The following is a 13584-nucleotide window of genomic DNA, read 5'->3' on the forward strand; positions in this document are numbered from 1 at the left end:
ATTAAATTCAAGAAAAGTCAAACTTTTCATTTTTTTATTATGAGCAAGCTGAGAAATTTTATTCCCAAAAACACAAAGACCACGCCTCTATTGTATCTCATTTCCGTTAAAATGTATGAAGCATATGCTTTAGTGCTTCAATCATTGTTTTTTGAAGATTATTGAAAAATGGATTAAATAATCAACCTGGGTGAAATTTGAAAATAACTCACCTAGACTCTTGGGCTTGGATTGCGAGCCATCGCACCTAGGATCCCGTTCTCGGTCGTTGTTATTGAGACACTTCTCGCGGGTCCCATCGTGCCGTGGCTGCATGAGATGGCGCTCTCGGTCTAGGTGAGTTGGCAAGAAAGGCCGCTCACGACCTGGAGACGCTGTTGCCGCCGTGAGTCCCGTGGGTGAGGACGAAGACGAAGAGGGAGCCGAGGCGGCTGTTGTCGTTGTCGTAGTAGCCGCCACCGCGGCTAGTGCTCTCTTAGCCGCCTCCTGCTGTGCCATTAGCTCTCGCACAGGTATATTGCTATTGGTGATGGACTGCTGAATGGTGGAATGACTGCTGGTTGCGGTGGAGGCGGTGGTATTGGGTGGATTTGGTCGCGAGGCTGATGGGGTGCAATTTGCCGCGGCTACGGCTGCTGCTGCAAGTTGGTGGCGCAACTGCATCTCGCTAACATTGTCTAACCACAGTTTTCCTGCTAGAACAGAAATGGAAAAAAACCTTTTTAGATTATTTCACTGCAGGAGGTGGGTGTGGGTGGTTTTTGTGGTGTCTTGGCAAGGAAAAGAAGGGCAGAAGATGTTTTCCCCCTAACCCAGAATCAATTGAATAACCATTGAAAGTTCTCCTTGTCTCGGATCCTGTCTCTAGCAGATGATTTCAAAGTAGGACACTTGAATACGAAATGGCGTTGGGGACATGCATTTAGGGTTGATCGCTTCACCGATTTTCCCTTTAAATATCCCTCACCCTCCCCCGGGGCCATCAACATTTTTTTGCAGCAAAGGACTTCAAATCAAATTACCACTTGATGTTTTTTTCTTGGGGTATCCACCTCATTCCAAGTCCTTCACTTTGAATTTCGGAACCCCTCGAGCGGTCGTGCAGGAGATTTTGGTGCACGAAAACGACGCAATGAGGTGGAAAATGGCGAAATGGGGAATTTTCTTTATTTTTAATTAACTTTCCAGGTGTGTGTGCGCAAGAAAAAAATGCCTGCAAGGCTTTCAGGGGGTGAGTGAACGTCTTTAGTAGCAAAGAATTGGGTGTCTCGTGAGACGTCGTTTGTGATTATTGTTCGGACCATTAGTGTACTCATACTGCTGAATGGATTGGAGGTGGGAATTTGGCTCACATGTGACTAAGTGAGTGACTTGGACACATTTTGTCGGCGGCATATCATCAACACATTAGAGAGACACAATCTTGATGACGACGTCTCTGGTCATTGACATTCCTTCGCCCTCACCCGCCGCTTTTCGTCTGTGTCCTTGCGTCGTTTCTCCATGCTATATACAGCAAAATAATCCCCCAACCACCCTCTCTGCCCGCCGCAGCATCGATGGCCGGACCACCTCCCGAGGGGTGGCTGCCTGTGTATGGGGGGTGAGTTTCTCTGGACATTGTCATGTTGCTGACCACCATGTGCAGCTTCTCTCCGTCTGGCCCTGCACACAATCCCATCCAAAGTGGGACAGAAACACTTGGCTACTCTCACTCATGCGCATTTCCATACGATCGATAAACGCCTCGTCCTCATATCCATATGTATACCCCAGAATGTGGATGCCGCCACGGTGGTTTGGGGGGTGGTAGACAGGGGGGACCATCGACTCCATCGTGTGCTGTCTAATGGCACTTTCACAGCTAATAATTGACACAATCTCCAAAACATTTTTCTCCCACTCAATGGTGCCATCCCCCTTTAACAATTCAACCCTTTCCTACGGCGCCATTTGCATAATATACCACGCAAAAAACCCTTCTGCTTCGTTTAACCCTCAGCGAATCACATATCCATCCACCATTATGTAAATTCCCCTTTCTTGCTGCTTTTTTCATACCTTCACCCTGGGCGTCGTGATTTTGGCTTTTTTTACAGCGCACACACGACTTTTTTTTTGCCTCAACCGAGGGGAGCGAGAAAATTTTCATCGTTCAAATCGGATTGGAGAATCGTGTTCCACCAATCACAATTCATATTTTGATATTTTTCATTTTTCCCACATATACAGATTTTTCATACAGCTCTCCCCCCAACCCACCCCCCAAGATCCCATCTTGCGGAAAATCAGGGAAGAACGCCCAACACGTCAAAAATTCATAGCATTTGTGTGCGTATAACTTTTTTTTCCCTATATCATTGGGGATAGATGTGGGGGTGCAGGCAAGGAGAACCCCTCTGCCGAAAATCTTTTGTCATCCCCAACAGGAAATTTCCAGAGAGACGAAAATCCCTGGAAGGTATGGCCAATATTGGAAATTCGAAAGACAAATACTTCCAAATGACGCTGCACAACTCGCTACAATTTTCCGGCGTTTCCACGTCGACAAATAAATATTTGATTAATATTTTTTTCTCCACTTGCCAGCCTATTTACAAAGGCTCCTCGGCCGGGGGGTGGCACAGAGGAGGTTGCAGGAGCCTCACACCACTCGTCGAATATTGTTTCCGTTTGAGCATTAGCAGTGGACACATTTCTGCGTGAACATCGCAGCTAGTGTTTGCGAATGAAAAATATTTTGAGAGTTTATAAAGTTTTCAGATTGGGAAATTCAGGTGAAATATACGACAGCGAAGATTTTGAAGAAAAATTCTTTCTAAATTTTCTTTTTTTTTAATCTAATTTTCTTTGACGTTTCGATTCATGAAGGATCTTCATCAGAGCATTATGATTTTTAAAATCAATCATTGCAATTATTTGTCTTCAAACTAGCAAAAAGTTTATTTGACTTTACAGTTGAATACAGTCGCGGAAAAATCGATCAAGTGTTCCAAAAGAATCACAATCCCTTTAGCATCTTAGTGGTTTAACATTTGATTTTCTCTCGTTCCTTAGCATCGTATGGTGAGTGATTGATACACAAGAGACTTTGGATCATAAATTGAATTATAATTTTATTGGTTGGTCTGCCCATCGATCTGGAGGCCCCATCTTAAGGTGTTTTAGGACGTAAAGGTATGAAGGCTTTAAGAAGTCCGTTAAGTATATTTCTTCCCTTCGTCATTTTATTCTCGTTTTTTTTAGCAAGATAGAAGACTCTCGCACCCTTTTCAACTCCAACCCTCCCATAGCATCGTTAGATGATGACGCTCATTTTTTATGTGACACTTTTGCTTCTGCTTTTATGGAGCTAATATTTTTTTTACCTGAAAATGCAAAAGGGGGAAAGAGGCGGCTGCAGCCGGGAAAAGGTGGCAAGTCTGCGGAGAGGGACGCATCGGGATGAGTGGATACGCGTATTTATATAAATTTATTCTTCCGGGGAGTGCGTGTTGGACTCGTGCGCGCCAAAAAAACCCGCTTCGAGGGACGGAGGTTCTCTGATCAAGGGGTAAATGGCGGGAGAGAGTGAATGTTTGCTGAATAAAAGCGAAACCCCTTTCCATTTTGTCCCTCCTTCCTCGGCATTTCTTTTTTTTTCAATTTATATGTAACACACATTTTTTCTGCCGTATGTAGCCAGTCACTAAATGTGATTTAAGGGGTTGATATTGTTGTAATTTATATATAGGAGATTTGAAACAGAGATTTTGTGAAAAAAAAGGTGGTTGTTCCTCCTCTCCTTTGAACCATTCTTGTTCTTCTACTTTTTTGTTGTTGTTGTTATTTCCACTGTGCCGCCACTCTGGATGCATTCAATGCTGCAGAATATTTCCACTTCCGGAATTAATAATAAATCTATGTTTATGTGTACACACTCATTTTTTTTTCTTACTCTTCTCTCGGGAGTGAAATGTTTTATGTAAAGCAAACAGAGAGCCAGGAGTATGTGTATATGGTTAGCATAAGAGATGGTTTTATGAGAAGCAAAAGAGATATGAAATTATTTTTTTGAAAAAAAAATTCTTCTATGGATATGCAAAGCGTCCCGTTGATATTTCCTCTGTGATAAAGTCCATCATCTTGCTTGGGTTGTAAGTCAAAAATGATGAGATCATAAATCAGGTTAAAGTCGTCAGGTGATTTAAATATCACTGAGCGGCTCGTAATGGTCCGACTACTAAATATTTAGATTTGCCAAGCGTGAGAGGGAAGGTGCGAGGGAACAATAAAAGAATGAATTTATTCATGTTTCCTTCCACTCATAATTCAAAAATGAGTCGGTAAATCAGAAGCACTCTAATTTGCTCTCTATTTACATAAATAAATCATTTTTTGGCTGCTCAATTACAATTAATTAAATGTTAATTGAATATAATGCTCCACCATGGATATAAAATATGACTCCTTAGCACGTCATATTGCTTTCCCTTCCCGGATGACGAAGAAGCAGCCCACAAGAGAATTAAGCCAAATTATATAATTTTTAGAGAACCATTAAGATGGGCCGCGATACGATTCAACGGATTACTTTTGCTATCTCAGTGCCTATATCCCCTTTCTCCAAGTTTTACCATTTTGATGATCTCTTCTCCTGTTTTTTTTTTTCATCTTCTTCTTCATGCCTCAAACACCTTGATCAGCAAACCATTTAGGTATTTTTATCCACCTCGTCAATTTATTAAATATAATTGCAATGGAGCACGATCGAATATCTCTAATCAGAATCATCAGAAGTTCTTCAATTTAAAAGAAGATTGGGTGCAAAAAAAATCAAATGCGGTGCAAAAAGAAGGTGAATCGAATGTGTTTGACTTGGCTTAACGCTTGAAAGCATTTTAACAACTAATTCCAAACTGGCAATTTAAAGTTTTTAAAGCCTTAATCGTTTGCTACCTAATTAGCGATATTTTCTCAATTTTTTTCTCTTTTTAAGGACTTTTTTTTGGATCAATAATTACTTTTTTAAAGTAAACTAAAATGTCTTAGGAGACAAAACTATATTTTTTCTCTAAAAAAATCATACGAGTTTGGGAAATAAAAAAGTATGTTTAGTGCAAGTTTTTGCTTTCATCTCGCTCTCACTCATTTTGGAGGATAATTTCACCTCTAGATAGGCTCCGAATTCAAACTCCTGGCAGATGTTTTTGAGGATTTCCCGTGTGTGTTGGTGAAATTTTTCGAAAAACCTTCCATATATAGCAATTGTGCAGCACATTGTGTCCTCTCCGATTCACAAATTTGTAATAAAAAGGACCTGATTGATTTATGTGTACGCCACACCAGCGCAAAAGAGAGGTAGAGGGTTCACCGATGAATACTCTGCACCCCCGCAATCGGTCAGATTTTGTGCAATATTCACCCTGGAAATTGAATATGATGCCAATTCTTGTAAAAGGAATTTGTGAGTGAATATGCGGTATTTTCAGCTCAGTAAAACCTTCTGATCTTCCAGAGGATCTTCATCTCAGTCGTATCCTTATATTTATTCAGGCGTCCAATAGAGTTGGGTTATGCCACGTTGCATATGTTGCGGATGAAAGGAGATCTCTCAATGCAACTCCTTTTGGGATGGATAAAGAAAACCTCATTGGATCGTCCTCGAATAATTCCTTCTAAATTTTATTCAATCGCATTTTAGGCACGCAACACAAAAGATGCGTACGCCAGGGCTCAAAGGGGTTCCACCCGGGGCTCTCGTCACCTTTTAACCCTTTCCCCCGTACTCACCGGAGGAGATGTGGTAGTCTTTCTATGGTGATTAGGCTGTTCTTCCGTTCCATAAAAAAGGGGCACCCATGCAATTCATGAAGGGTTGCGCGGCATTGAGTTTAAAATTAATACGTTTCATATTCAACCCTTTCGCTTTTTAAAGCTCACGCAGACACCTCTTCCTCTCCCAAATGGAAAGATCCTCTATTTAAACTTCCTCTTATTTCAATTTACAAATCAAACCCACTGCCAGGGGAATGTTCTTGCAAAATTCCATCACAAAATGGTTGATCGACGCGTGGCCACAACACGTGACAACTTTTACGAGATTTTTAATTGATCGACGGTTTTACGTTATTTTATTGTTAATTAATTAGTTTGAGAAGATTCGTTGATGCATATTTTTAAAGCTACTATGCAGGTGTTTTAAGCTTTAATAAAATTTTATTAAATAAATTTATTACTTATGCGTTACCTTAATGCTGTCTAATGCAAATGTTTTACCTTACATAACAAAGCAAAATAATTGGCAGATTAATTATTTAAAGGTTGGGTGGAATTTTAATTTATTTTTTTAACTATTGAAAGAATAAATTACTTTATAAAAAATACGTTATTGTTTATTAAATTTCATTAAATTGAATGAAAATGATATTCGGTTCAATTTAATGAAAGTTAATGAATCAAACTCAGTGAAGAAAATTATATTTTCAAAGAGGAATTTAATGATAATTTTCGATTACCTATTAAAAATAATTTTCAAATCAAACATGAAAACATATAATTTTTCATTTTTTAATGCCTTTAAAAGATCGCAACAAATAATTTGTATTGATTGTGGATAATTTTTCCAGGTGAAAATTCAGGCAAATTTTGACATCCACCTACGATTTAATGTTGCACAGGTAAATGAATTTTTGTACACCATCGAGATGGGACACAAAAGGGAATACCCGAAAAAATGCAATTTCCAAAGGTCCTGCATAGGGAGATTTTTTGTCCATTGATGATCCCTAACAAATCGAAAGAAGGTAAAGAGATGTGGCAGCAGCAAAAAAAAACCCTCAAACATTTGAATATCGTGGGAAAGTTGCATGACGAAGAAGCAACTTTTTGTCCTGCTTCAGAGAGTTGAAGAAGAGGTCTGCAGTTGGACTGCAAGTTTTATAATTTTTTTTGTATGTGTTAAGAATACTTTTCGAAAAGGTAAACATTAAAAGTAAAGGAAGCAAGTCAGGTGAATTAATTATAGTGTTACATTTCAGTAAAGTAAAAATATTTTACATAAATTTGATCCTCCGTGTTTTCACTTCTTCTCTGCACTTTGCTGGAATATTAGTTATAATGTGTGTAAGTATGCATTTTTATTGTTTTAAATTTTATAAACAATAATAAAAAACTTCCGCAGTCGCACATATTAATTTTCTGTTTTTTTTTCGTCTGTCCGGAAGGTGCAAAAAGAGAGCATAAATAGATGCAATTTGTTGCAAAACTCATATAATGTTATGTTTTTTTATAATTTATACGTATTAATATTATATTATGGTAACAGTTATTCCATATGAAGCTCCCAAGTGTATTTATTGTAAATGGTGTGTAAACATGTCATAATTGTGAAGCTTTTTACTCCATCTTCTTGCATTTCTAAATGTATGCCTTTTCTGCATAAGTTGATTAGGAGGTCTGTTCAATAAGTTCGCAAAGAGAAATGTTCAAGGAATTTATTCTCTTTACATTAAAAAAAAATCGCTCTTTAGTTCTTTTTATTTTTGAGGTCTTTCATACCAAGAAATTATATAAAAATCACTTGCTTAATCACAAATAGAAGAAATTCGTTAATTATTTACTTTGGAACTTTATGAACAGCCCTGGATTTTTGCATGGTCTTGCATCAATGGAAACTCACTCACGGTGCTCATCGCACAATTTTCACCAATAAAACAACATACTTAAAGCGAGCTCGTGCATCTAACAACCTTAATGTTTCCCCCGCAAAGACGTTGAGTGATGGAAAACATGAGGAAAATTGCTTGTGAATTTGAAGTTATTGGGTTTTTTTTTTCTTTTATTACATCGGGACACAATTTCTGCACAAATGCTTTTTGCCATGTTTTTTTTATTCTCTTACACTCCCAACACGTCAGTGGAAATTGTGGCAAAAATATTATAAAAATAAAAAAAGAAGGAGAGAAAATTGCCAAAGCACATGAATGAATTAGCAGAGAGTCATATAATTTATTTTAATGATAGATGAATGCATTTTACGCATTGCTATTTTTATTATGATACTTTATTCAACTTGGTACGCATATCTCGTACGAGGCGCACTTTTATAGGCATTATTATGGACATTTTGCTTTCTTAATTAATCATTTTCTGCGTAATTTTAATTTAATATTATAACACAAACCCCATAGCAACACTATCATGATGGCTATATCACAAGAGAAAGAGATCTTCTGCAAAATCTCAAAATCCATCTCAATAAATTAGAAGAAAGATCTGAATGATCTAAATAGATGAAAGTTTCACATTTTATTGCTCTTTTTCTGGTGGGAGTGTGGAAAATGAAAAATATTAATTCAAAATTTAGAAAATGAAATTGTGGGTTTATTTCTCTTTTAAATGAATCTGCATAATAAACTATGCAGCTTATCAAGAATCTCATATTCATATTATAAATGAGAGAATTATGATTTAAATTTGAATTTTCCCATAAATCTGCTGAAGATAAGTTGTAGCAATTTTTTATCTAAATCATTCCGATTTAACTCTTTTCTTATCTCAGAGGTTTCTCGTGAGATTTCTTTTTTTTCGTATTGTTTGTGATGTTTTTTTTCTGAATTATATTGCTTTTTTTTCTTGTAAAGACAACCCTCAAAAACCAACATAAATTTTGTCAAAAAAACCGTTAAAAATCTCACAAGACGCCAAATGAGAGATCCCATAGATTTCACGACCCCTTTTCTCAGTTCCTTCTTGTATCCAGCAAAAAGATGACGGTTATTCCTCACTGGATGCTAAAAAACAATTTCTTTTTTGCTATTTGGAAAAAAAATTGCAGTTTTTTCGCAATTTTTTGCCTCCTTGTCTTGAGTTTGTAACTGAAACATCTTCAAACGGGGATGTCATTCAATATCAAACCCTTCTCAGGACACCATTGGTTGATCTTCTGCCACAGTTTTTCACGAATCTAACGATTTCTCTTGCCATCTTGCTTGCACCACCTCAAAAAAGCCATTTAAAAATCTTTTTGCCATCAAACCCAAAAAACGCAACATTCAGCGAGGATTTGGGTGAAAATAAAAAACTCACGTGAAATCGTGTACTGGGGGTTGCTTGTATTCCCTAACATGTACGCATTTTTTTTAGGGAAAGAAACTTTCTCGGGGAAAAAAGTGCATAAAAAATAGCTACATGTGTTTCATCGTGTTTTTACTCATTTTCAACCCCATTCTTTTGCCCGAATACCGGCTGTATAAAATGCGTTTTAACGCTCAAAAAACGAATTTTTGATTCATACGTAAATCGCGTAAATGCCACAACCCTTATGTATTTTTTGGCAATGTTAAGTTTGGAAAATGAGACTTTTTTTTTTGAGACACACCGTCATTTTTTTCATGTCTCAACCTCATCTGACAAATAACGAACTCTTGGCGTTTTTTATAGGGGCCATTTTTTGGTACATGGGGTGGGAAATTTTTCTGGGAGAATTGCGAATTTTTCAGTTAGAAAAACATCAATTCCCACAATTTTGATCTTTGGCAAAAAAAAATGAGATGTTTCGTGAGATTTTTCTTATTAATCCTCGCTGAGAGACATTTTTTTTCATTGAAGAAGAAGCGATATGGAGCAGAGATTGTCTGTATTCTTAAATGCAATTTAGAATGAGTTAGATGGTGGTCTTTTCTTTGAAAAATATGATTGACTGGTCAAAAGAGCCATTCTGATGTGATTTGTTTTCAATTTAATTTCGCTGCCATTTCTCCCTGATTTTTTTTATGTCTTCCTTTATGTGGGGCAAAACGAAAGGGATTTTCAACCCTCAACTTTTTTTTTCCTTTTATCATTGAAAAATGCATTTGAAAACATTTTCATTGAGTGGGAGAAGCGGAAGTTACAGAGACAAAGAGGAAAAGCAATGAAAATGGTTTTCGTTGAATGCTCGAATGATGTAAATAATATATTATTTAAAAGATATTTATTATTTTTTAATTTTTTAAAAAGATTTTAAAAAAAATGTGTAAATTTCCAAAATACTGATAACTTTAAAATTTCTAACACTGAAAAAGTTACAAAAGAAAAAGCTTTGATTGTAGTTAAAGGTGATAATTTTTTCCATTCTTGCTGCGAGTTTAAATATATTAATATCTCAATGTGTACGTGAAAGGGGATCTTATCAGGAAGGAATATATATTTCTTCAAAGCAACGTTCCGCAGAAGGAACCTTCACTATCACCCATAATAAATTTGACCTCAATTCATTATCCACGGACCATGGGAGCACATAGAACACCCAATGTAGAGAAGCTCACAGAAAAACCACAATCTTAATATTAATTTTTCTCCGTGTTAATGATTCTTGTTCGTGCCTAGATGAAATTTAAATTTTCATTAGATTGCCTTTTTTTCACCATCTCTCTCTGTATTCTAAATACTCTGGGGCAATGTTGGAGGAGGGATTTCTTTATTCATTTCCAAATCAACTGGCGTTTGTACAAAAAAAAAAAAACCGAGGAGAAGGAAAAACGAAATACACCAAATTAAATAAAATGCAAATTATGACAATGACACCATGCTTCTTATTAAATTCACCTTCTCATTCAAAAATATTATTCATTGTGTAATCGCTGTGAGATTCAACGTTTTTTTTCTTCTTCTCTGTCTCACTCTGCACTAACACACGGTGGATTTATCAAAATTAATTAAGTGGATGCTCAACGTGAGAGATCATCCTGATCTCCCACATTTTAAAAGTAAATACAAACATAGAGCAATAATTTTAATGGGAATTTCGCGAAGAAAATGCTAAAATTCCGTCGTGATTGCTCAATTTTGTAACGGGAATAAATATTTTAATTGAGAATTTATAATACTCCAGCTGCCCTCTCATGTTTATTGCCATTTTATTCAATGGAATTAGATGAATATTTCGCGTCTTGGGTTTTTCTTTTCTTTTGAATTTCTTCAGTAACATCTCTCTGTGTCCATTTGCTCGAATTTCCGTATAGATGTAACAATTGGAATTTGTAAGAGTTTCTCTCATGGCAAATTTTTATGTGCATAAAAAGAACATTTCATTTTGTTTTGCCTTTTTGGACATGATTTTTAACAGTGTATGAGGGTGGGATTGAAGCACCATAAGAGATCAACTGAATAGAAAATGAGCAAAGATGAGCATATCTAATATTGCTATTATATAAATAATTTAAAAGGTCTGTAGAGATAAGAATAATAAAAATAAATAAAATGAAGCAAACAGAAAAAATTATAAATTAGTAATTTTTATTATGAATGCGCAAGATCTTATTGAAATTAACCCTGTCCCAGGTAAGCATTTCATGTCGTGACATGCTAATGAAATCATTAACTGTATCATTGTGTTATTGTGTACGGGGGCACTGAAGGTAGAAAAAAAACACTTTAAGTTGGAGAAACAGATATTTTAAGTGCAGCATTTTAGATAGAGAACATTCCTCGGTTTGCAAGATGAACCCTAAGTAATTTGTATTTGCATTTTGTTTGCAAACATAAAAGATCAGCACTTAGCAGAGAACAGTCTTATTCAAATATTTAAAAATTATTTTAAATAAAATTATTCAAAAAGGAATTGCTTCCTAAAAACGTTTAATTTAAGCATACTTTCGGATATTTTAAAGAGGGTACACGACAAATTATTTTTAACGAATTTTGGAAATAATTCAAAAATCGTTTTCATCTGATCGTCTGTTTGGCAAGAAGCTCAAAAAATTAAATAAAATTTAATTTAATTTAATTCTTCCTTCATAAATTCATCAATAAACAAACAAAATAAATTATTCTCATCAATATTGATCAGATCCTGAATTTCCTAAATGATTTCGTTGAATTTAAAGCAAAAGGGAGCTTTTTTGTACTTTCCAATTCATTTCTTATAAGAAAACGACGACATCCTTGTGCGAGGACAGCTTTATCCAAGAGTCAAACCCTTGGAAAGAAATCCAATTTGATGTTCCATAATATTCCTATTTGGTACGATATTGGAAGAACATCCCTATTGGAAGGGAGTCTCACAGCATAAAAGATCCTCATCTTTTGAGGTGGTACCACTTAAAATCAAAATTGAATTCAATCTGCGTCACACTCTGGCAACACACAGACCAATATATTTTCCCTGTGTGATGTGAGATTCAACTTTGAGGGGTAAAATTTCTTGTAATTCAATTCTATTTGGTATAAACTACCACCACTCTCTCACCTTTTCGCATGCGAAAAAAACCCTCTTCTGCCACGTTTTTTATGTCATTCGACGAATTGAGCTTCAAGTTGGAATTCTTGGAATATAATAATAAGGGATTCGCTTTTTTTCTTCTTCTCTTTGATGTCAGATGAAAAAATCCATAATATGAAAACTTTCTATAAATTCAAGAAAAACTATATATCAGAATATATGTATATTCCTAGCACTTCCGGCGTATACATCACTCAAAGAATGTATCTGCATTTTGGAATTAATTGAGAAACTAGATCACTAAACATGAAACACCCATTGAAACCTAAAACCTTAAGTGATAATTGAATTTAATAGGGAATAATTAAAAACTACATAGTGTTAATAAGTTGTAATTGGCTGTCAAAATATGAATCTTATTCCACCATTCAATTGCGTATATTAGCTGTGTGTTCCTTCCTCAAATCTTCTCTACATATATAGCGCGCTTCTGCCCGAGAAGTCGGGAGATAATAATCAACTCAAATAAGAGACTGAAAATGAATTAGCAGTCATAGATTGATGTTTTCGATAAAATTCCGTTTTGCCGCGAGTGTTGGGGCTTATTGTTATTATTGTACAGTAAAAATAAATAACACGGTGTGAGCATTTTACTTTCAGCTAATGTGGCGCTCACATTGCAAAGAAGTGAGAAAAAAACGAGTGCCACATTCGGAGATGATTTGCCGAAGGGGGAGAGACACAGACAGACCACTGAATACTGTGTAGCATAAGACATGCAAAGGTAGGTAACGCAGGTGTGTGGAAAACTTGGATATATTTTTGCAGAAGATTGATTGAAAAACATTAATAAATTCAGTATGTTTCAATAACTAAAAAAGGTAATAAAATAAGTTATGCATAAAATAAATGTTTTCAAAAAATAAGCTATGTAGCTTAGGCAAGTGGAGACGCCTGGTTGTTACCAGGCGTCTCCATCTTATCATTTTTCTAATTTAAAGAATGAAAGGATCTGAGTGTTTCCAAATGGATTTGTTGATTATTTTCAAGCTCTTCATCTTGTGAACTATTGAAAAAAAAACTCTTGATTACATATAAGGGACCCTCAAGATAAAAAAAAAATCAATATTACTTTAGAATCAAGACCATTTATATAACGCAAAATAAAGCCAAAAAGTTTACTCTGAGAAAAAAAATCATAATTTTAAAATAACTTTCCATGTCTTTTCTTTAACATGTCATTGATCTAAAGGTAAGGAAAACGTCACAGTGTGTGTTTATGAGTTAAAGAAAGAAAACGAGTGCCAACAATCAGTGCGTTACGTGAAGAGGGAGAATCATCTCTCATCAAAAACAAATAAATAAAACTTTTAATTGCATTCAGTGGTAAAGAAATTAAA

The 13584-nt window shown here is 35.8% G+C and overlaps 1 protein-coding gene across 3 annotated transcripts in view; it reads right to left on the reverse strand.

The window, feature by feature from the left end:
• LOC129791070 (protein nubbin-like) overlaps positions 1–13584 on the reverse strand; it is a 78826-nt gene that overhangs the window by 40632 nt on the left and 24610 nt on the right. For 2 of the 3 annotated variants that reach the window (XM_055828988.1, XM_055828989.1), the window contains exon 4: positions 213–695. In XM_055828988.1, coding sequence (XP_055684963.1) covers positions 213–695 — 483 coding nt within the window. The remainder of the gene's footprint in view (positions 1–212; positions 696–13584) is intronic. The other variant, XM_055828990.1, reaches the window with a different exon arrangement.

This window comes from Lutzomyia longipalpis, chromosome 2 (assembly GCF_024334085.1).
Source record: "Lutzomyia longipalpis isolate SR_M1_2022 chromosome 2, ASM2433408v1".
Taxonomy (NCBI): Eukaryota; Metazoa; Arthropoda; class Insecta; order Diptera; family Psychodidae; genus Lutzomyia; species Lutzomyia longipalpis.